Genomic DNA, 23,199 nt, shown 5'->3' with positions numbered 1-23,199 from the left:
CCTGCCTGCTGCCCAAAGATGTCCAAACAGGCCTTGGCTCCTCTGAAACTGGAGTTACAGACAGTGGTGAGCCACCACGTGGGTGTTAGGAATTGAACCCTGGTACTCTGCAAGAACAAGTGCTGTTTAACCACAGAGCGGTCTCTAGCCCAACTCCGTGGCTTTGGGCCCACCCACAGGATGGCACGGCAGTTGGTTCTGGAGCACATCCATGAGACTGCATCTCTGCAGCTACTTCGTATTCCTCACTGTGCTGACTCATGTATTGTGTGGCTCTGGGGACCAGGCCCAGGGCCTGGCACGTGCTGGGTGAGGGGTCTACCACTGAGCTTCATCCCCAGGTGCTCTGGTTTTTAAATGAACCCTATCTTTATCTATTTTATTCATTAACAAATACTTTCCCATGCTTGATCTCATTGTGTGGAGAAAAATCTTTCTTTTTTTTTTTTAACCACATCTTCCATTTGTTAATATCTAAAAACAGTGCAGAGTATTCCCCACCGGGCAGGGAGCAACTTCCATCTCCATTTTCCTTCAAGAATCCACCTGCATGATTCTGAGTGCCTGTCTGGAGCATCTTCTCTTTCCGCTTTAAATTTCTTTTCAGTTTTTCAAGACAGAGTTTCTCTGTGTAGTCCTAGCTATCCTAGAACTCACTCTGTGGACCAGGCTGACATCAAACTCACACAGATCCACCTGCTCCAGCTCCCAAGCGCTGGGATTAAAGTGTGGGCCACCACTTTATTAAAACTTAAGAATTTTATTCTTTGACAGTACATACATGTATGTAATGAATTTTACCAATGTCGTGTCCCCCATTCCCTGCTCTCATCCTTGTCCCTCTTCCACTGAACCCCTTCTTCCCTAAGTCCCCACCCCACTTTCATGTCTTCTTTTTATGTGTGATCCACTGGGTTTGGTTGCAGTCACTTGCACGAGCATGGGTAGGAGATTGTTTGCTGGAGCGCGGGCAACGGACTTATCGGTGGCTATACCACTGAGAAAATGACACTTCTTCCCCCAGGGATGCTTTATGGCCGGCCAATAGACCCTCAGGGATGAGTGGGACCTCATGGCCCCTCCCCTACCCATGATGGCCCTAATCTTCTATGGGTCTCCTGCAGATAACCACAGCTGTGGTGAGCTCATGAGTGCAAGCAACACATTCAGAGGATGTCCTTGTATTGCACACCCCTTGGCCTGGCGCTGCACACTCCCTCCCCGTCCTTGCGCTGCTCACCTCCCATTCTCAGGCTTTGAGTTCTTTCCACCTCCTTCTCTCAGTTGTCCCATCAGCCGCTGAGGATGTGGCATAGAAGCAGAACACTCCATTATCTCTTATTCTTGGTAATTTGGTCAGCTACTGGTTTCTGCATTAGCCTCTTCCTACTTAGAGAAACGTCTCTGACGAAGGTGAAAGTCTAGCACTAACCTCAAATGGCACCAGGAGTTAGGGCTGACGTATGTGTGGGCTCCCTGGTAATTTTTGAACTGAAAGTGCCGTGATCTGAATTGTGTCATTAAAATGCCCATTTGTTACAATGTAGATGTTTGCTTATTTATTTATTGGAAATGTGAAGTGTAGACAAGACCTGATTATGGACACTAAATAGTGAATGGGTTTCCACATTTCAAAAATCCCTTAATTCTATAAAACACACTAATACCCATTTAGGAAAAGGAGGGGGAAATGGACCTCCCTGCAGTGAGTGGCTTTGTTATCCACAGATTTTGGGGATGCTGTGCCTGGGGGCCAGAGGCTGAGAAGAGGGGCTGCTGTCTTTTGAACCCAGTACGGAGATGAGTAGAAGGGGGCAGGAAACTCCTCCATGGGATGTGAACTACCAAAGATCGCTTCCTGTTGGTTTCAAGGGGCTCAGTTCTTCCTTTACCACCATCTGGTCTCGTTTCTGCCTCCTGGAGCTGGGGCTGAAATCTGTTGGTTTAAAGCACAACACACAGGGCTAGACGTGTTTGGGGGGGGACAAATGAAGGACCCCAGTGACCCCCAGGCTGGAGCCGGCAAAACCCCTTGGAGAACCAACTGGCCTCTCATCTTGAACCTGTGTTTGCACGTAGGTAGGGAGTTGAGAAATGTGTACACATTCCAGGAGTGTGTAAGGAGGCACTTTAAGTGTGCATGTGTATGTGCGCGTGCGTGTGCATGCGTGCGCGTGAACACACGCAACAATGTACTTGTGGAGGTCAAAAGACAACTTGTAGGATCCATTCTTCTGTTCTTCATATAAGTCCTACGGGCCGAGCTCAGGTCCTCAGTCTTGGCAGATGCTACCTCGCCAACCTGGGTTCCTTGAATTTACTCACTTACTGACCCAGGACACACAGATGTGTTATGAACTTACTGGGCACAGGCTGAATGACAGAGAAGAATGACACCCAGTGCCTCAGTGACTCTTTTTTTGTATAAAATATATGATGGTATAAAATACACCATGTCAAAATAAATAAACAAAAGAATAAAAACGCTATGTCAGCATAGAAGTTTCTACGAAATGTAACCTGTGTCTTAGGTCAAAGGTCCAGCTGGGGAAGTGGATTCCAACCTGTGAGATTCAGTCTCCTGATCTCAAAGAAAACAAGCAAAAGCAGGGCAAGTGATGAATGGCAAGAAAAACTTTTAATCCAAATGATCATTTTGGGCAACTGGAAAACAAACATTTCGATTCCTTTCCAGCCCTGACAGAGTGAGTGTTTCAGGTTACCTAGAAGAATTGGATCAGGGGTGAGAGGCCTGTGACTAAGCAGACTGGTCAAAGGGTGGCCTGTTGATTGTCATCACAGACCTGGCTTTGGAAAGTGGCCTGCAAGAATCCTTACTGCTTCAGGGAACAAACTGGCTCCCACAAGGTGATTGTTCCTCCTGTCTGGGGTGATCTGTCTCCCAGGCTTTGCTTTTTTCCCCCCCGCCCCTGGAATCCAAGGTAATTGCATTTGAGGGATCTAAGGCTGCCAGGCATGAGGTAGCTAGTCACAGCCATTTTCTAGACACGGATGTGATTCACAGGCCTAGTGTGTAACAGCGCCCTGCCCAAAGGTTTAAACAAAGGGACAGATGCGAAGGAAAGGCAGGAGGTCAGGCTTTCTTCAGGGCTTCAGCAAAGAGTCAGCGCTTTTTCAAACATGATGATGGAAATGATCGGATAAAGATTTCTCATCGGGCTGGGGTATAGCTCAGTGGTAGGGTGCATACTTATGATTGAGCAAACACCTTTATGTGGGCTGGGGGTATAGCATGTGTAAGGCTGAAATTTGATTTCCTGCACCAAACCAAAAGAAAAAAATTCCAGTAATATTATGTGAAGAAGACATGGTCCAGAAAGCACTCTCCACTCTCCCGTCACTGAGGTTCAAGTCAGGACAGTTTCCTCTAATCTCTGGGGCCCCTTGGCAGATGGTTGTTTACAGCCTCAACACTGAGTAAAAGGGTCCTGGAGGAGTGTCCATCAAATAAAGACGTCACTGTTTCCGGCCTGTGATTATGCCCATCACCTCTAAAATCCCATGCAGAGGACATGGAACATTCAACACTGTGAGTCTGGAGCAGCAGCATGGAAAGTTCCGGTCCAGAGTGGCCATAGAAGCCCAGGGGAGTAGAGTGTTACCCTGTGCAGGGACACAGGGGATGGAGACAGCAAATCAAGAATGGCGGCTTAGGGACTGGAGAGATGGCTCAGAGCTTAAGAGCACTGGATGCTCTTCCAGAGGACCAGGTTTGACTCCTGGCACACACACACGGCGGCTCACAACTCTGTAACTCCAGTTCCAGTTCCAAAGTCCTTTTCTGGCCTCTGCAGCCACCATGCATTCACGCTGGTGCACTGACACACACGCAGGCAAAACACCCGCACACACACAAATTAAAATGAGAAGTAATGATATCTTTAAGAGAAAATGGTGGTTTATTTGCACCAGTTAATAGTAGCTTGAGTGGATTCCTCACAATCCACTTTTTAAAGCTAGGGATTTATTGCTAACTTTTACAAACAAAAACTCAAGATCAGAGAGGGCAAGTAATTGCTCTTAGGTTACCTAGCTGCTAAGTAATATAGTCAGGGTTCAAATTCTGATATATCTGACTCGAAAGCCATTATTCTACCCTGGTCAACTTGTCCTGAGTGAGGAATGAGGTCACAGAGTCCATACGGTTTGCTTTTCTGTCTTACAGCTTGGTCATTTCATCTTGCTTTTATCCTTCTTCACTCCCAAGTGTAGACCTCGGGGATTTAGCCCATGGTAAACCAACCTCCCTCCTTCCCTCCCTCCCTCCCTCCCTCCCTCCCTCCCTCCCTCCCTCCCTCCCTCCCTCCCTCCCTCCTTCCTTCCCTGCCATACAAAGCTAACAGTCACCATGGGTTAGCCTTATTTGGTCCTTAATGGTCCTTCTTCCTATCCCACACACCCAGCAGAGTCACACAGAGGTCGGAGAAGAGTTACGCGGACAAGGGGGCTTTCCTGGAGGTTGGTGTCTCTCCATTCTAAAGGAAGAAGCAGTCCCTGGAGGAAGTGAGCTGTGGGGTCCTGCTCAGCCAGTGACTGATGGTGTGTCTAGACCGCTATCCCTCCAGGCCTACGCTACTGCTGTGCCTTGCACTGGGTGGCGAGTTATTGGAGGGTTCCGGAAGCTGCCTCTTCCATGCTCCATGGGACTTCATTCATGTCTGAGGTCTGCATGGGTGTGTGGGCTTCTGAAAGGACATGAACCTTGGTGATGGCTCCATTTCCATTCTCTGCTGCTGCAGATGAGCCAACAGGAGCAACTTCCTCTAGTTTTCTATACTAGAGGCTTTGTTTATTTTCTTTCTTTTGCCTGCCATCCTTTCTTTTCTCTCTTTCCCCCAGGGCCGGGGACAGAAGCCAGGCCTTGTGTGTATTACAGTAAGTGCTTTCTACAACTGAGTTACACCCTTAGCCCAGTCTTTTTGGTTTTTAATCTCAAGGGTTGGAGACTCAATGTCACTCTCCACAGTGGAAACTGCTGCCACAGGGGGAGATGGCCTCCAGGAACCATTCACCCTCACTTTCACCCCTCACTGCTTCCCCATGGCTTATCTCTGGATTGCTTCCAAAGACAGCAACTTGCTCTGGCTTTCTGACTTACCTTCATCTGGGCCTCAGGGCCTGTGGGAACCGAGGGTGCTGCTCACAGGTTCTGAGAGAGAGAGAGAGAGAGAGAGAGAGAGAGAGAGAGAGAGAATAGCAGGGGAGGTCTAACCTTTTTATCTCAGACCTAGAGCTTGCTGGAGCATGACCAGAATCTGACACTGGGTAGCAAACACCTTAGAAACCACTGGTCAAGCCTTCTGACTTACAGAATAAAAAACCAGGATTCAAAAAAAAATGTGACCTACCCAGCACTATTTGATAGTCTTAGCCTGGAACCCGTGTGAGGTTTGTAAACCAGCGCTATTTGCTTTGGGGCTTGCTGTCTCCAATATGCCTTTTGATTCTGATGAGTTCCCTGTCCCCAAGATCTATCCAGCATCAAGCCTGGTATGCTACTGTATCTTCCCCTTCCTCCTTTCCTCCCCCTCCCTCCTCCTCATCTTTCTTCTCCCTGCCACCCCACTCCTTCTTCCCCTTCTTAAGACAAGGTCTCATTGTGTAGGCCAAATTGATATCTAATCTCAAATTCATGATCGTCCTGACTCTGCCTCTTTAGTTTGGGGATAACAGGAGTGTCAGGCCATGACCAGCTCCTGTGTGATTTTCACTAGTTTTAGATGTCTCTGGATGAAGACGCAGTACCTGGATCCTTGGTCAGATTTTCCCCATTGCTCTGTCACCCACAACCCTTTCTCTCTATCTCTTTTTGGGGGTTCTTTGTTTTTCTCTTCTGCCACCTCTGTTTTTGTCTCAGTCTCTGTCCACTCTCACCATCTCTGCCTGCTTTGGAAGAGGAACTGTTTCCATATCTCCCTAGATGACCGCAACACAAACACATATAGCTTGGATAGCTCGCCTCCTACCTGCCAGGGAACCCCTCCTTCCTGGTGATCTTACTCTCCATTTGATGATGATCAGGGTCCCTGATGCAAAACATGAAAGTTAAGCGACCCTAGCAATGCTTGTGCGAGCAAAACCAGGAAGGCACGGGACATCCTAACAGCACCTGATGTAAGGTCACCACCTGAAGCCCATATAGTCATGCATCCGACATAAGTGCAGCAAAACACCCTCACACATAAAATATTTTTCTTTTTTTTTTCTTTTTTTTTTTTTTTTAGGCCCCGCTACGGCTCATCCTAGAAGACAATGGCTCTAGGAATAGCAGATATTCCTTTAAAATCTAGAATTTAAAATCTAGTTATATGGCTCAACATGTAAAGGTGTTTGCTACCAAACTTGGTGACCTGAGTCCAATCCCTGGAACCCACATGGTGGAAGAGAGAATAAACTCCTGGAAGTTGTTCTCTCACCTACACACACCTACACACACATACATGCACACACACACACACACACACACACACACACACACACACCCCGCATGAAATCCCAGAAAATAATATTAAAAATTTAGACCTCATACTCTTGAATGAAGAGAGCAAGGTTCACCGCAGCCCAAACACTGGACTCGTAGCCTTTAGGATTGATGTTGACATAACTGGTGACTTCCTTCATAGTCACATAATTCAAGACAAAATCATTGTCCTGTCGTCTGGTGACAGGAAAGACCACTTGTGAATATTTCCCACCCCTGGAGGCCTAAGAGACAATGAGATGTGTGGAGACTTCTGTCCTATTTGCGGTTAGGCAAGAACTCGGCGGAATTTGAGCTTCAAGGGGCACACTAAAGGTCTGGTGGAAAGGGGCAGGCGGTTACGCCTGAGAACAGGGTCAAGGCAATGAGGACAATGGCCAAGAACTTTATTCTATTTATCAGCAAGAGCTTGGCTTAAGGGCGAGCAGGTGAGAGGTGATGGATAGATACATCAGATTCAATCCAAGTGAGGTCAGGACCCAGAGGAGATCCTGGCTAGGTGCCTGGAGTTGGGAAGAAGCTAGTTTCCCTCTCATTTTTAGTGCTTTGCCGAGACCTGCTTGTCCCTTAGGCCCCTAGGGGTGTGTTGTGTCTCTCTCAGTAGATGTATTTCACTGAGTAAGCCTGCTCCCAGATTGTCAAACAGTTCTTTTAGAAAGCCTTCCATCAGCCAACCTTTGAACGGGTTTTGGTTCTCAAGACAAGGTTTCTTCATGTAGTCCTGGCTGTCCTTGAACTGGCTTTGTAGACCAGGCTGGTCTCAAACTTAGAGATCTACCTGCCTCTGCCTCCCGAGCTCTGGGATTAAAGGTGTGTGCACCAGGCCTGGATTTTTGTTGTTATTGTTAGAATTTATTGATTTTTATAAACAGAAAATGACCAGTTGAATCCTAGTTGCTACCACCAATATCATAATTGGTTTGTTCAGGGGAAAATTTTACAAAATTTAACTCAATAAAATTTAATATCCATTTCTTTTGTTTTATTTGGACCCATAAAATACAAAATATATTTTTCTTGACTCGAGTAAAGATGGCTTATTTTAGATTGATGGTTATGTAATATTTAGCTATAAGGTCCTAGATTTGGTCCCACCCCAGACTATCCACAGCCAGCTGATTCATTTGTTTTCTACAATGTCTTTGGATCAGCAGTTTTAAACCTGTGGGACTTGACTCCTTTGGTAAACTCTTGTCTACAAAAATATTTACATTATGATTCATAACACTAGCAAAATTATGATTATGAAGTATTAATGAGATAATTTTATGGTTGGGGGTCCCCACAACATGAGGAAGTGTGGTAAAGGGTCACAGCGCTAGGAAGGTTGAGAACCCCTGCCTTAGCGGCTCTGACCAATGCCAGCCATGTCCATTGATGGGCTAAGGTGAGATACAGTGGAGACCATTGTGGGCAAACAGTGAGACCCTGTCTTAATATCAAAAAATAAAAGCTTAAATAACATACATAAATACTCTAACCAGTGAAAAGGCCAACAGCCACTAGAATATCTAAGCACTTAGTTTAAAGTTTGCTTAAGTGAGCTGGGGCTATAGCCCAGCAGTCAGGAGCTTATCTAAGTGTGAAGCTCTGAGTCCATTAGAAGAAAAAAATGGAAATCTGGGGCTAGGGAGGTGCCTCAGTTGGTAAGAATATACAAGCAAAAGGACCCCGGGGCTTGCTGGCATCAATCTAGCCAATCAGTGAGCTCCGGTTCATGGAGAAGTCCTGTGTCAATAGTAATAATAAAAGATGGAAGGGCTAGGGAGATGGCTCAGTTAGTAAAGGGCTTGCCACATGCATACAAGGACCTGAGCTCATACCCAGTGTATGTGGCCTGTAAAAGCTGGCCAGGCAGTGTGTCTGCAGCGCTTGTGTTAGGTGGGACGGAGAGTACAGTCACGGACCAACCATCCTAGCCAACTGGGGAACTCCAGGTTCAGTGAGAGACCCTGTCTCCAAAAGTAAGGAGGACAGTGATTGAAAAGGACACCACACCCAACTTCAATCTCAGGCCTCTACACGCACAATACATGCTCATGTGTACCTGCATATGGGTGAACACGTACCACACAAATTCATATAGACATTGGAGAGCAATCAAGAAAAAACACCCAATGTTGCCCTCAAGCCCCCACATGCACGTATGCACACATACGACACACCCACAAACACAGACACACATGAACATGTATTCATGTATATTCACATACAAAAATATTAAAAAATAAAATGGGGCCGGTGAGATAACTCAGCAGGTTAAAGGTGCCGATGATGGATGATACCAATGATAAAATGAAACAAGAATAATAAAGTTGGTATCTCTTCTTTGGTGCATGAGAACCTGTGATAGTCAATGCTACAACCAGAGTAGCTCCTGAGTGATTGATGGATGACTAACACATGGGATTGGCCGGGGATTTGCTGGACAAAGATGATTCATGTCAGAGGCAGGAGGGAGCAGAACAGTACAAGACTGCATCACACCATTGAAAATGGTGAGCAGTTTTAAATGTATGGTTTCTTTCCAGGATATTTTGGTTCAAGTTTTCAGCTCCAGTTGGCTGGAGCTGAAACGGAGGGAAGTGAGGTTGTAGATGACAGAGAATGGCCATAGCCCTCAGTCACAGGCTGCTCCACCGCAATCAAGGAGCTTTTGTTAGCAACGGTTCCGTGAACTGAGAAGATTGGCTGCCCACAGCTGCAGCAGTAACCGCCCTTTGAGGAGGGGCGTGTAGTCTCCTACTCAAGGAATATTGCCCTCGGGAACCCTCACGCTGTTCCTCTTGGATCCTCCGTTGGGGGAGACACTGGATAAGAGTTTCCCCAACGTGTGTCCTAATAAGGTGTAGAGACATTGATTTGCTTTCGCAGCCAGTCGATGACTGTGTGGCTACAAGCTGGAAATATGGACCACAATCCTGCCTCGTGAATTCTTGCTCTCAAGGAGCAGGCATCCAAATGGATCTCTGGGCTCAGCAAGATCAGAGCTCAGCAGGAAAAAGACACTGCTTTTTCAATTTCTTTTCTTTTTTGTTGCTTTTTGGTTTTTTTTTTCCTTGTATGTTTTTGGTTTTGTTCTTGTTTTGAGATATCTTACTCCTTCAAACAGTCCTAAGGATGGCTCTGCCGGATGCATCCTCCAGGACCTTAGATAGAAGGAAGCCCAGAGTCTGGTGTCTCAAGAGAACCTGGGCAAATGAGGGGCAACACTCTCAAAGCTGGCTCTTCCAGCCTGTTCCTGGGGCTCATTGTTGCCTCAGACTGTCCGGACACGGATAGGGTGAGAGGTGTGTGCGTGTGCGCGCGTGTATGCGTGCGCGCGCGTGTGTATTCACTGGATCTCAGTAATGTTTGCCTAGAGAAGGGGCTTCAACCTGATTGTTAAGGAAGGCAAGGGCGCCCAGTCCATCCCAGGGCCACAGAATCTGCTCCTTCAGCTCCACACTGCCACCTTGTGGTTTTAGATGCAGTTTCCTCTCCACCTCCCCCCCACCCCAACTCCCATGCTGCTTGCTCAATAAATCAGGTTTTAGTTTTATCTTGTGAAGTCCATTATTACTATTTAAAAGAATAAACATACACGGGATTTTCCTGGTTATTAAAAGGTTGTATTGGTTAATTTCAACCTGGACTTCGGAGGTCTGGACCCAGAAGGGAACCTCAGCGGCAGCGTGGCCACTTTAGACCAAACCTGTTTACATACAAAACATAAGCATAGCCACCTGGGAAATCAGTTGCTGGTACTAAATAACTTAAAAATCCATCCTGAGGAATTCCTACAATTAACTGGTCAGCTTCCCACACACCAGTATCATCTTTGCCCTGCCCTGGTGTCCTGTTCCTACATGGTTGTTTCCGGTTAGGTTGGTTGGTTGGTTGGTTGGGTGGTTGGTTGGTTGGTTGGTTGGTTGGTTGGTTGGTTGGTTGGTTTTCTGAGACAGGGTTTCTCTGTGTAGCCCTGGCTGTCCTGGAACTCACCCAGTAAACCAGGCTAACCTTGAACTCAGAGATTCTCCTGCCTCTACCTCCTGAGTGCTGGGATTGAAAGTGTGTGCCACCACTGCCTGGCTCTGGTTTTGTTTTATAAGACAGGGTCTCACTATGTAGGCCAGACTGGCATGAATTCTCAATCCTGCCTCTGCCTCCTGAGTGCTGGGCTAACAGATGTGTGCCACTATGCCCAGTGCTATGTAAGTTTGGGGTTTGTTAATTTTGCAGTACTAGGGTCAGAGGGTTAAACCCAGGACCTGTTGCTTGCTAAAGGATTGCTCTGCCACTGAGCTATGCCCCAGCTGTTTTTACTTTGGTTTCAGAACGGGGTCTAGCTAAAACATCCAGCCTGGCCCTGCATTTGCTCTGTAGCCCAGGCAGTTCTTGAATTTACAATCCTCCAGCCTTCTGTAGAGCTGGGGTTACAGCCTGTGGACACAGGCCCAGATTTTCTCTGTAGATTTTAAGGGATTGAAGTTTCGGGATCCACAGTGCACAGGGTGACGTGAACTGTAATCCGCATTCCCAATGTAGAAGCAGCGTTACTCAGTTTATCCCGGTGTTAGGGGTCAGAAGGATTCTGGCTCGCTCCCCGCAGGGTCCACCTGCTTGTGTTCCACCCTAGGCTTTCTCACTGATGCACAGTGTCTATGAGAACTTCCCGTAGGGGCTACACAGGCTGTCACTCATAGGCTTAAGCCAGATTCACCTTCGTTCCAGGAGCATCAAACAGTGGACTCCCAAGGTCCCAGGTCCAGTGCGTGGTCACTTCACATTGGTCTTGTTGTAGAACCTGCTTTCTGGAAAAGATGCAGGCAGTCTTTCATTAGAGAAACTGCTGGGGCCCCTAAAGACACCCACAAGTAAATTTTCCTTGTGCAACTCACAGAGAAAGTACAGGAGTAGGCCATGGGGACTACTGGAGACAAAGAATAGGTAGAATGGGGTGTTAGCCAACCTGGGTCCTGCATGCTTTTCCTTCTTCTTTTCCTTCAGAAGGAACACTGGGGTTCCTTCTGAGTCCCAGTCACACGGCGAAGGAATTCGTTAGTACCTGCTCTGCTATAGGTAGCCAGGGACTGCAGTCAGAAGATGGGGTGTTGGGTAGTGAGGTGCAGAAGATTACGTAAGCGGGAAAGGAATGTCTTCAGCTGCTCTGACTGGCTGGATGCGGAGTGCGTCCCAAGCCCAGATCCACATGATAGATGGGCAGAGAAGAAGCAGTTAGAAGTCTGGGGCTCCCTCAGGCAACAGAAGCCTCAGGACAGGGAGAGCGTGGGTGACTCCCTGCCTTGCACACCTTTAACACCCCCTTTCCCTTTTGTGTGTGTTTGCTGCTCTCCAGTGTTCTGTACCAGAGGGTTGGATGCTCTGCTCAGTCATAGCGTCCTTAGGAAGCTTCTTAGGGTGGAGTGGCTGTGATACACATCATGACGGAAAGCAACTCAGGGAGGAAAGTGTGTTTATTTCAGCTTACATCTCCCAGGTCACTGATTCACTAGCCGGAGGTGGGGAGAGTCAGGGCAGGAACTCAAGGCAGGAACCTGGAGGCAGGAACTCAAGCAGAGGTCGTGGAGGGGGGCTGCTTACTGGCTTGCTTTCTCTCTTATTTTTAATTTTTAAAGTAATTTCTTTTTTAAAAAGATTATAATATAACCATGTCATTTCCCCCTTCCCTTTCCTCCATCCTAACTCTCCCATATACCCTTCCCTTCTCTCTTTCAATTTCATGTCCTCTTTTTTCATTAATTATTGTTACATACATATATATTCCCTAAATAAATAAATATAAACTGCTCAGTCTGTATGATGTTACTTGTATATATGTCTTCAGCTCAGTCTTCTTTCTTCTACAGCCCATGACCACTTTCCCAAGGGTGGCACCACCCACAATTGAGCTAGGTCCTCCCAGGTCAATCATCAGCCAAGAAAATACCCACAGACCAGGCTGCTGAAGGCAAGTCCTCAGCTGAGGTTCCCTCCTCCAAGATGAGCATAGTTTGTGTCAAGTTGACACAGGAGTAGTGTCTTTACAGAGCCACAATCACTCTTCAAAGATTTCCGAGGCATGGGGGAGCGAGCCTGTCCCTTAGAGTTTTCCTCAACAGCGTGTAGATCCGTCGTGACTGCAAACCGCATGTATACCCACTTCGTCTGACTCTCCTAGCTGAGCTGGCCAGGCTCAGCATGCTACTGACTATAGTCACAGTCACTGCTAGGCCAGGACCAGGACCCAGCCCTCTGGCCTACTGTGAGCTGATGCTTTTTGTATAATCTTGGCTGTCCCTGAGACCCAGAATGAAGGCAGGGAAGTTCCTCTAAGATTTTAGCTCCCCTGGAAATAATCAGGAAAAGTGGGGCCAGGCCCAAGGTTTCACCTTTCTTCACTGTCTCTTCTTCCTATCTCAGGAGGATTCAGCACTGAGGTCAAAGGGACCGGCTCTGGTACTTCGTGATCTACCAGAACTGAAGTAAAGACGAATACGCAATTGTTATGGAAATGGGGCAATGCTCGAGCCTGCTGGCTAGAATGCCCTTTGTGGGTTTGTGCTATTACCCAATTCCATTCTTGCAAAGTCATAGAGCTGAGAAAGACCTTACAGGCCATCTCACTATAGGTGAGGAAGCTGAGACCTGGAGGTGGAGGTGGCGTCCCAGGGCAGAGCAGAGCCTTAAACCTTGATTCCAACTTCTCCTAGAACCTCGGTGCTCTCTAGATCCAGGACCATGTCGGCTGTTTCAGAAAGGAAGTCTATCCCACACAGTCTGGAGGAGGAGACGAGGAGGAAGATCCTAGGCCTGTGGCCTCTCAGCCTTATTCCTTCTGATTTCATCGTGACCATTTTTATTCCTCCCTCCCTCTCCTCTGTCTCCTTGTCTCAGCACCAGTGAGCTATATCACTGAGAACTCATGTGTCCCCAGGTGACCCGTCTAGTGGCAGGAGAAGAGCTACCATTTACTTCGTCCCTGCTTGGTATCAGTTCCAAATCATCACCATCGGGTACGAGGTCCCACGTCACCATCAGACTGCCTCATTTCTGTAGACAGATGGGTATAGCTGAAAGTCCCACACACCTGTTCTTCTTCTTATAATCTCTTCTCTCCTCTCCTGGTGGCACTGAGATGTACCAGTCAGGTTAGAATGGGGACAGTTAGCCAAGTCATGAGGCAAGCCTCTGAGCTGATAGCGCCATCTAGAGCTCTATATCCACCAGTCGGGTATGTTTGTGGGTGCCCTTATGAATGTGGAAGAAACAGGGAATTTGACCCGCCTGGTTTCCAGCAATCTAAAACTGAGAGAGAATGGGCAGTGCTCACTAGAGGCTGCCATGACACCTAGGGTAGTGGCAGCCATTCTAGTCTCTTTAGGTTGCTTCAAACTAGGCTCCTCTCAGTACCACCACCAACCCCTTTCTTCCTCATTCCCAACGCCTGAGATGTGCAGAGCCCAGTCCTAGGGAGTCCTCTCTAAAAGATGCTGGTCTCCACGATGGCTTCTCCATCCCTCTGCTCTAAACCCTTCGGTGACTCGGCAGGCCTGGGCTTCGCATGAAGGCTGAGGTTAAGGCTGAGACGGAGGGTGGAGGGACCACCGGAGTGGGTCAGTAGTGTCGTGCGGCGGCTAGCAAGGCTGCTGTTGGAGAGTTGCCTGTGCACCCGGGGCTGGGAACCCCCGCAGCAGACACGGTGACTCAGGGAACGTGGCAGCAGGTGGCTGTTGAAGCCCATGTAGATCCAGGGGTTGCAGCAGCTGCTGAGGTTGCCCAGAAGCATGGAGATGGTGAAAGCCACATTGGTGGAATCTGCAGAGAGAGAGAAGCACAAAATGTCTTAGAATGACAGCTCAAGGGTCAGGGGGCACAGGACAGAGGCTGGGTCTCCAGAAGAAGGCATGGAGTCCCAGACGGGGTTCTATAACCAGAGAGTGCAGTTCAGGCTTGACCTTTAACTCCCGAGTCCCAGTCTCACTGGCCCAGTTTTGGTTGATTTGTAACCGTAGTGATAAGGTTTGGTTCAAGTTCAATTTAGAAGAGTAAACACTGCCTGGGTAGGATGGGTCCAAACAGAAGAACAAGGTTTTGCTTTAAAATCTGGACCACGAATCTCTAATTTGAGCCTTCTCTCCTTCCTTTTCTTTTGATCCTGGCTCACTCTGTAGATAGGTTCAGTCTTAAACTTAACACAGACCTTCTGAAACGTTCTCTGTGGTCCCTTCTCTCCCAAGAAAAATGTATGCTTCCTTGGGTATACAGGTAAACAAAAGGAACATTTACTGATCTAAATCACAAAGTCATTGTATTTTTCTCTTTGATATGAAGGATTCCTTCAGCGTCTACTGTAGCCTGGAGGGCATGGGTTCCTTTAGCCTGTTTTCATCGTGGAAAGTTTTCTTTCTGCTTTGAGGATGGTGGACTGCAGGTTGAGATGACCGTTGTCTTTCGGAGCTTGAAACCTATTGCCCTAAGCCCTCCCGTTGCTCTGACGGGCTTGTCTTTCTGTGTGAATTGATGTTTTTCTCTTGCTGCTTCCAAGGTACTCTATAATACAATATGGGGAAGATCTTTTCTGGTCTTATTTGGTGTCTTAAATTCTTCCTTTACTTGGGTGGGCAGCTCCCTCAGATAGGTGAGTTTTGAAGCTTTGGCTTTATTGGAAATGTTTTCTATACCTTTTAGCATGACTTCTTCTCTCTTCCTTTTATGCCCATGGTTTGTAGATTAGGTCAGGGGATCCCTTAGGTCTCAAATGTTCTGCTCACACTTCCTTACTGATTTACCTTTGCCATTGGTTGTTCCAGCTCCTCCATCTTGTCTCCAAACTCTGATACTTCATTCTTCTCATGATCTGCCCTTCAGCTGAGGCCTTCCACAGACTTTCCTGTTGACTTACTAGTATTAATTTTTTTCAATATTTTTGTCTCTTTCACATCTTGTATTGATTTCCTTCAGCTCTTTGTGTTCTCCTGAAACTTACTTGGGAGTTTGTGCTCTCTAGGATTAAAATTATTCCTTCAAATTCTTTGCATGGGATTGTTGTCTAATTCGGTCTCATTGGAGTCATTCTTAGCTTTTCATGTTTCTTATGCATTGGGGTTGGGACTTGCGCATCTGGGGTTAGGTCACTGGTTGGATTTTAAAAACTCACTCTTATTCTTTCAGTTCAGTGTTCAGAGAAGATACTGATAGTGGGGTTGAGGCATCGTTTTCCTCTATTAGACTTCAGAGCACCAGGAGCCATCTCCCCTACAAGTGGAACGGTGTAAAGACAATCGCTCTCAAGGAATAGGCCCACTATGAAAGTATAGTCGTAGTTAAACAACAATCACTTCCTAGGTACCAATAATTTTAGATAATAAAGAAGAATTGATAGTACTGTAAGCATGAATTTATTAGTGTAGGTATGGGTAGGAAAGAAAAACGGTAAGACGAGTGCTGGGTGGATGAAGAAAGTAGAGGAGGGAAATGTAAATAGGAGGGGGCAGGAGGGACAAAGGTGTGGGGTCGGGGTGGGGTGGGTCGTTTGGGTTAAAGTTGGAACGGGAAGAGAAAGGTAAGGAAATGCAGCTAACCTGGAACCACCCTAGCTCACAGAGGACAGAGACACAGAAGCCTTCCCACCCTGGCCAGCCTGTGTGCTTACAGAAAGAGGAGCGGGTAGGGAGAGAACAAGAGCATGGCAGGGAGCAGCTGGCCTGGTAAACTGGCACTGGGTATTAAATACGGGATGTGAAAGGGAGCAAGCTGGGTGGGGGCGCAGAGTATGAATACAGGCTGGCCTGTTTGCTCACGTTCCTGTCTCAAGCCTCCTGGCAATCCTTCCCAGAAGCCTGGAACCCCCTTACAAATTGTGTAAGGTCACAGATGCTGGGCAATACTTCAGGGTCGAGCTCTGTGCTGTGGATACTGTTCTCAGCTTTGGGAGCTGTTCGGATGATCAGGTTACTGACTCTCGTTCAGCCAGTATGTGGCTCTTCACTGGCTGCATCTCAGATGCTGGTCATCCTTGAGGGAGTCGCTTCAGGAGTGCAATTGCCAACACTGGTCCCATACCAAGCTTGAATGGGTCCCATTCCCAATGCTTGAAGTGCTGCTTGGAGGCAAGGTTTATGTCCCCTGCAGACTCTAGCTCTGGCTAGGTTTCCACATCACTGACCGTGAATACCGCGTGCTTTTGATTTAGTTTCTTTCTTACACTCTGGAGGTATTCTGCTGACTGGGTTCAGCATATAAACTCCCGGCCCCTGATCTGAATTTCCCGAGCATGCAGTTCACAGAGGATCTTAGGCCACCAAGTCACCAAAACAACAGGGGTCTCTAAAATGTTATCTTATGGCTGCCAAGAAGAGGGGGTCTTCCCAGCATCTCTCCTCTCTGTGTAACTGCTATGGATTTTCTTGGGGGGGGAGTCTGGTTTCCCCACATTCTTTGCTCTTCAAAATGTCTGTCACTGAAATTACAGTGCAGATTTTCTGGGCTTCTCTTCCCTAAGCCAGAGCTCCTGCTCTCTGTGGTTCAAGAAATTTATTTTGAACAGTTTTTGCTCTACATTTATTAAAGACGAAACTGAGTTTTCATGCACAATGGGACGGTGTGCTTCTTAATTTTCATATAAACAGATCTTAGCCAAGTATTTGATATTGAAGAACACAAAGCACTTTCAATGTTTTCCAGAGTTGATTATATTTCAAATTTATAATAGTCAATGATGAGACTGTAGCTTTGTAAGAATATGTGGCATAAAATGACAGAAGAATATATAGGGCAATTCCAGATTTTGCTGGAAATTCTATTCTAATAATCCCAGGTCAAAATTTATTCAACAATATAATTATTTTAATGTATTTTTATGCATGTATGTATGGTATATATTGTTTGCATATGTGTATACAGGTGTACATGTTTGTATATGCATGTGGAAAAGTCAGAGGTTCATGTGAGGTGTCTGCCTCTATCACTATCTACCTTACTATTTTTTATTTTTTAAGACAAGACATCTGATTGAGTTCAGAGCCCACTTATTGGCTAGACTTGGAAGCAAGACTTCAGGCACTTTCTGTTCCAGCACTGGATCCCACTAGCACACTAGACTTTTTACAAGGATGCTGGAGACTCGAATTCAGCTCCTCAGGTAGAAAATGGCTCACTTTACCCACTGAGCCACCTCCCCAACTGATGTGGGATCCCCCTCTGTATGCTGTGAATATGTTTTATTACAATTGGTTAATAAAGAAGCTACTTTGGCCCATGGAAGGGCAGAATAAAGCCAAGAGGGAAATCCAGAGATACACAGAGAGAGTAGGTAGAGTCAAAGAGATGCCATGTAGCTACTGAAGGAGAAAGATGCCAGAATGCCTGAACCTTACCAGTAGACCATGGCCTTGTAGAAATATACAAATTAACAGAAATATGTTAATTTAAGATGGAAGAGTTAGTTAATAAGAAGCCTGAGCTAATAGGCCAAGCAGTGTTGCAATTAATATAGTTTCTGCATAAGCATTTGGGTCTGGGCTGCCGGGAATGAACGAGCAGTCTCCACCTACACCCAACCCTGATTATTTTCAGTATGAAACTCAAGTCAGTAACTCAAACAAAAATTTTAAAAACCAAACATTCTAATCCAATGAAATCCAAAGATAAACTAATTTGATGCATGCTGAGCAGCGATAGTAGGAAAGTATTAGGTGGTGCACGCCTTTGACCCCAAGCACTTGGGAGGCAGGAGCAGGTGGATCTCTGAGTGTGAGGCCAGCCTGGTCTACAGAGTGAGTTCCAGGACCTCCAGGGGTGCTACACAAAGAAACCCTGTCTCGAAAAACCAAAACAACAATAACAACAACCAGTTGTTTTGGTCTTTCGATTTCCTAGAGAGCATTCTTGTCATATGCTCTGGTCACCATATTCTCCTTCTCCTCTGGTCCAAAGCAATAGACGAGCAGACCTTGGGATAAAGCTTCTAAAACTTCACTACATGGAGAAGCCAACTGCCATGCTACAAGCAGGCCTGTGGAGAGGCCTTCACGGCAAGGAACCAATGCCATGTGGCCAGCCTATGCTCTGAGGCCTGCCAGCCAGCCTACACACCAGCACACTTGAAAGGGGATTTTCTCCTGGGTGAGCCCTCAGATGATGATAGACCTGGCTGACACCATGACTGCTTCCCTGTGAGAGACTCTGAGTCACAGGACCCAACAAAATGGCGTGTAAATTTCTGACCCACAGAAATGATTAAGGTAAGATGTATCTTTCCAAAGACAGCTCTCCCCTGGGTAACTTCAGCCATCTTTATCTGCTTGTCAGGCAAACAATCTTCATCTAGTTCATCGGTTCTCAACCTTCCTGGTGCTCCAACCCTTTAATATAGTTCCTCATGTCATGGTGACCCCCGACCATAAACTTACTTTTATTGTTGCTTCATTCCTGTTATGTTGCTGTTGTTATTTGTAATAAAAATACCTGTGTTTTCTGATGGTCTTAGGCGACCACCATCTCCAAGTCCAGCAGGGACAGCTGCTAGGCACAGAGCATCTGCTTGCATCTGGGTCTTGTTCTCAGATGGCCTCTCGGATTCTACTCTCTCATGAGGGAAAACGTTTCTTAGTCAGGCAAAATGGATAGGTGAAAAATTCCACTAAGATCCCTTCCACATACAAATGTCTTCCCAGAGATTTAATGAAACACTTCTCAAGAGCAGGAATGCAGATCCGCAGGCCCCGGCCTCCTGCCAGACACATCCGTGCAGCGGCACAGCTGGCCCACTATCAGCTTCTTCACAGAGGTTGAGAATCTCTGAAAGCAAGGCCGGGCCTGGGAGGAAGCTCACAAGCCGACTTTCCAGTTCTTCCAGTACAGTCCATCCTTCTCTCTCTAAAGTGGAGATCCCAGACCCCATCAGAGCTTCCACCGCTAACCAACCTCCATGGTCTAGCTCACGTGTTTACCCTGCAGGCTGTAACAAAAGCTTCTGACAATCAGGAATAACCCCGTCAGGTGTGCGCAAGGTAGGGCCCCTCTTGGGACAAAAATAGAGAGGGTGTAGGGTGGGAACATTTAATAAAAGACACAAATCCTGGGGACAGAAGCCAAAGCCTTTGGCTTAGGTGCACATATTCCACACCATAGGAAGCAGGTTTTGATCTAGTCCAGCTGAGCTGGGCACAGTGTAGGGGCTGGGAATGTTCCAGGGAGAAGCATCAGACTCCATGGAGGCTCTGCTTCTCAGTCCTTGTGAGAAGATCTCCCACACCCAGTCCAGGCAGAATATAGCCCACAGGGGAAAGAAGACATGGGGGAACATGGGGGAATGGGGTGTACTGAACACATAACTCTCAGGCAGTGATCAGAGCCCATGGAGCTTCCATGTCTCTGAGAGTGGATTGTAAGACCCTGCTCTCTCCCTGCACTCGGCCACGGGCAATCATTCTCTGTGCACACAGTATATTAGGGACAGGCTCACAGTAATGATGGATTCTTCAGGCAAACAGGAAAAAAACACACTACCTAATGGAGAAAACAGAGTTCATCCTCCCACACATCCTTCAAACAAGGGCAAATAACTACTCCAGCCTTGTTGTCACTGGCCAGGCTGTAATTGTTGGGAGAAAAGTCCTGTAACAGATGAAGCTGGCCCATAAAACCCCTGAATTAAGTCCTGGCTCCATCACCGACTAGCAGTGGCATTTTAGACCAGTATCTTTAAGGCTTCTCTGAGTTCTGGGTTGTTCAGATGTACTATAAAGAAGCCACTCCGAAACACCACGCAGGTTCACATACTTGGTACCAAGAAGCCCTTTCTACTAGTCTATCCTTGGCTAGAACAGGAGAAGCCTTCATAGTAAGTTGAGTTTAATATGCTCATTGCTTACAGAAAGACTTGCAAACACCTTTGTGTCTAGACTAATGTCCAGGGGACAGTCAAGAAGGGAGACAGAACCAACCATGGTGTTAGAATCTGCAATCCCAACACTCAGGAGATAGGGGCAGAAGGATCAAAAGTTCAACCTGGGTTACACAGTGAGTCCCAAGGTCAGCCTGAGCCACCTGCAGTATTTGAAGCTTGGAAGGTTGCTGTGTGCATCATTCCCTGTCACCATGCAGAGCTGTCTTCTTGGAGAGTCTCATTTTGTTTTTCAGGTAAGGAACAAACCTCTCTTCTGTAGAGAAAGCTACTCCATAACACCAAGCAAGTTCACATGTAGAGCCAAGTGAAGAACCAGGGTTGTAGGCAAGCAATGGGTTAAAGGAAAAAGACAAAGAGCTGGAAGACTGGGCTTCTCCCCTTTACTTTGCCAAGCCACAGACTCTTCCTTTCTGAGCCTCCCTTTCCTCGGTGACATAATGAAGGAACTGAAGTTGAGATCCTCTGGCTGGCATATGCCAGCCTGAACTCTTTGGAAAGGGCTACTGAGAAAGGCCACAGGGCTATGTCTAGACACAGAAGGGAAGTGCACTAAGAGAGAAGACAGTCCTGTTCTTTGCCATCCTGGACCAGATTGTTTGAAACTCCCTTTCAGCTCTGGTAAGTCTCTGATCCTAAAGGCTGTGTAGCGACCAGAAGTTGGCTGAGCAAATCTACCAAAACATCTCCTCCCCACAGAGGCCACACTGATTTCTGCCTTGTTCCAGAACAAAGGCTTTCCCTAGCCTCACATCGTATTTTTAAATTGTTAAATAAGTAACCAAAATTTAAAAATCAAGAAATTCCACATAATTGATACCCACTCACACAGCCTTGGTGGGCTGGATGGGACCACATGAGGCAGGACTGGTTTGAAGGTCTGGCCCCCAGAATTCATGTCTTAGAAACAGAGCCCTCAAAATCACATGCCAATACTATTTTGAGGTATGGGTTAGACTATAGGGGCTTGCGGATTAATAGACTAATGGGTTTTCAAGGAAAAAAAATGTTACCATAAGAGTATGTCCATGAGAAAAGCCAGGCTGGTCACTTTCAGGAGGTGTCCTTCCCCTCCCAGGAAATTGTCAGAGTCCCCACTTATAAGAAGAACCCTCCCAATCTTCCCAGCTTCTAGGACAGTGAGAAATAAGCCTCTTTGCTGTAAATGTTAGGTAGGCATTTGTTATAGCTGCAGATCATACTCTAAGATAAACAAGCATCAACTTTCTTAGTTACTCCATTCATTTGTGCCCTGCCTGGCCCCGGGAGGGACTGTGGTCCTTATCCTAACCCCACTGTCCTCCCTCACCACCTCACACAAGCCGCATACTTGCCTTCATTAGGGGCATCCTCATCCCACACAGACCACATCTGGACACTGAAGAAGGGTGCCCAGCAAGCGATGTAGGCCAGCACGATGACAAAGGTCATCTTCACAGTTCGGATCTTTGCCCTGGAGATGGTGCTGATGCTGCTGACCCGGGATGGCAGCCTTCTAGTGGCTGCAGCAGGGGAAGAAGATGAGGACTTGTCCCAAGTCCTCCAGCCCTTTCTTTCCTCCCTGCCAGCCTGTGTCTTTACTTTAAGGTTCTTGTAGATCTCACAGCAAATGAGGCTGTAACAGGCTGTGAGCATGGCCACAGGTAGCACAAAGATGGCCATGGTGGTCCAGGTGATGTAGGCCCGTGGCCCCCAAGAAAAGTAGAAATCTGCCCAGCAGTCCAACACCCCTGAGCCCTGGATCACCTCTCGCAGAGAAAAAATGAAAATTTGAGGGAGGCTGAGGATGGCAGCTAGCAGCCAGGGGGCAGCAATGAGAGGGTAGGTGGAATGGCTGGGTTGCTGGAGGCTGCGAAGGGGGTGACAGACAGCCAGGTACCGGTCCAGCGTCATGGCCAGCAGCATGTAAGTGGAAGCAAACATGCTGAGCACCTGCAGATACTTGACGGCCCGGCAGAGGAGGTCAGAGCCCTGGAAGCGGTAGGTGATATCCCAGAGCAACTGAGGCAGTACCTGGAAAAGCGCCACGCCCAGGTCAGTCAGGGCCAAGTGCAGCACAAACAGGTGCATGCGGGAACGCTTGCGGCCCTGGCAGCCCAGCATCAGGAGTACAGCCAGGTTGCCCCCTGTGGCCAGAACCAAGACAGTAGCTAGGATACCAATCTCCACTTTGGCTAGCTCTTCATCCCTGCCCAGCCAAGGTATGGTAGCATTGGGGACAGACAGAGTGCCCCCAGGGGAGGGAGTGGCGGTCCAAGAAGATTCAGAATCCATGGTCAAGATTTGAGGGAGAGAAGATTAGGAAGGTGGAGGGAGGGACCTTGTGGGTGCAGTAAGAAGCTGGATAGATAAAATAGAGTGGGAGAGAAAGCTGTAGAGGTGGAGCGAAAAGGAGAGGAGAATGGCGGGGTGAGGGCTTAGAAATGGGTGAAGTTCCGTAGATAGGAACGGGGAGGAGAATGAAACCAGCAGGGAACAAAACTGACATCCCCAATCGCCACCGAGGTCAGGGAATCACGGAAAGAAAAGGAGGGTCTGGGAGCTGGGTGTCAGTGCAGCAAGGATGGAGGGGGTTGGAGATGGGGGCTTCTGAAAGGTGGCACAGAGGAAGAAAGCAGAGGGCGCCGCTGCCATCTCCCAAACTCAACCCAAATTCACTTTGTCCAAACTTTTCTGAAAGTGGAGAGAGTGAATGTCCTCGAAGGCGCAGTCCAGGACCATGGGCGTTGCCTGCAGGAACTGGAAACCCCAGATAAGCCGTGCACAGTCGGTGCTCTGACCCTCACCGGAGGAGCGCAAGCACCAGCCC

At 47.4% G+C, this 23,199-nt stretch overlaps 1 protein-coding gene across 1 annotated transcript; it reads right to left on the bottom strand.

Moving 5' to 3' along the window:
- Positions 1-13,964: 13,964 nt before the first annotated feature.
- Avpr1b (arginine vasopressin receptor 1B) lies at positions 13,965-22,664 on the bottom strand. Its single transcript, XM_075987406.1, has 2 exons — positions 21,725-22,664; positions 13,965-14,299 (listed from the first exon to the last, which is right to left on the bottom strand). The coding sequence occupies exons 1-2, from the start codon at positions 22,662-22,664 to the stop codon at positions 13,965-13,967; spliced, it is 1,275 nt and encodes a 424-aa protein (XP_075843521.1).
- Positions 22,665-23,199: the final 535 nt, after the last annotated feature.

This window comes from Microtus pennsylvanicus, chromosome 10 (genome assembly GCF_037038515.1).
Source record: "Microtus pennsylvanicus isolate mMicPen1 chromosome 10, mMicPen1.hap1, whole genome shotgun sequence".
NCBI classification, from domain to species: domain Eukaryota; kingdom Metazoa; phylum Chordata; class Mammalia; order Rodentia; family Cricetidae; genus Microtus; species Microtus pennsylvanicus.
Note: the sequence above shows the minus strand (reverse complement) of the source record. Positions and strands in the feature narration are given on the sequence as shown.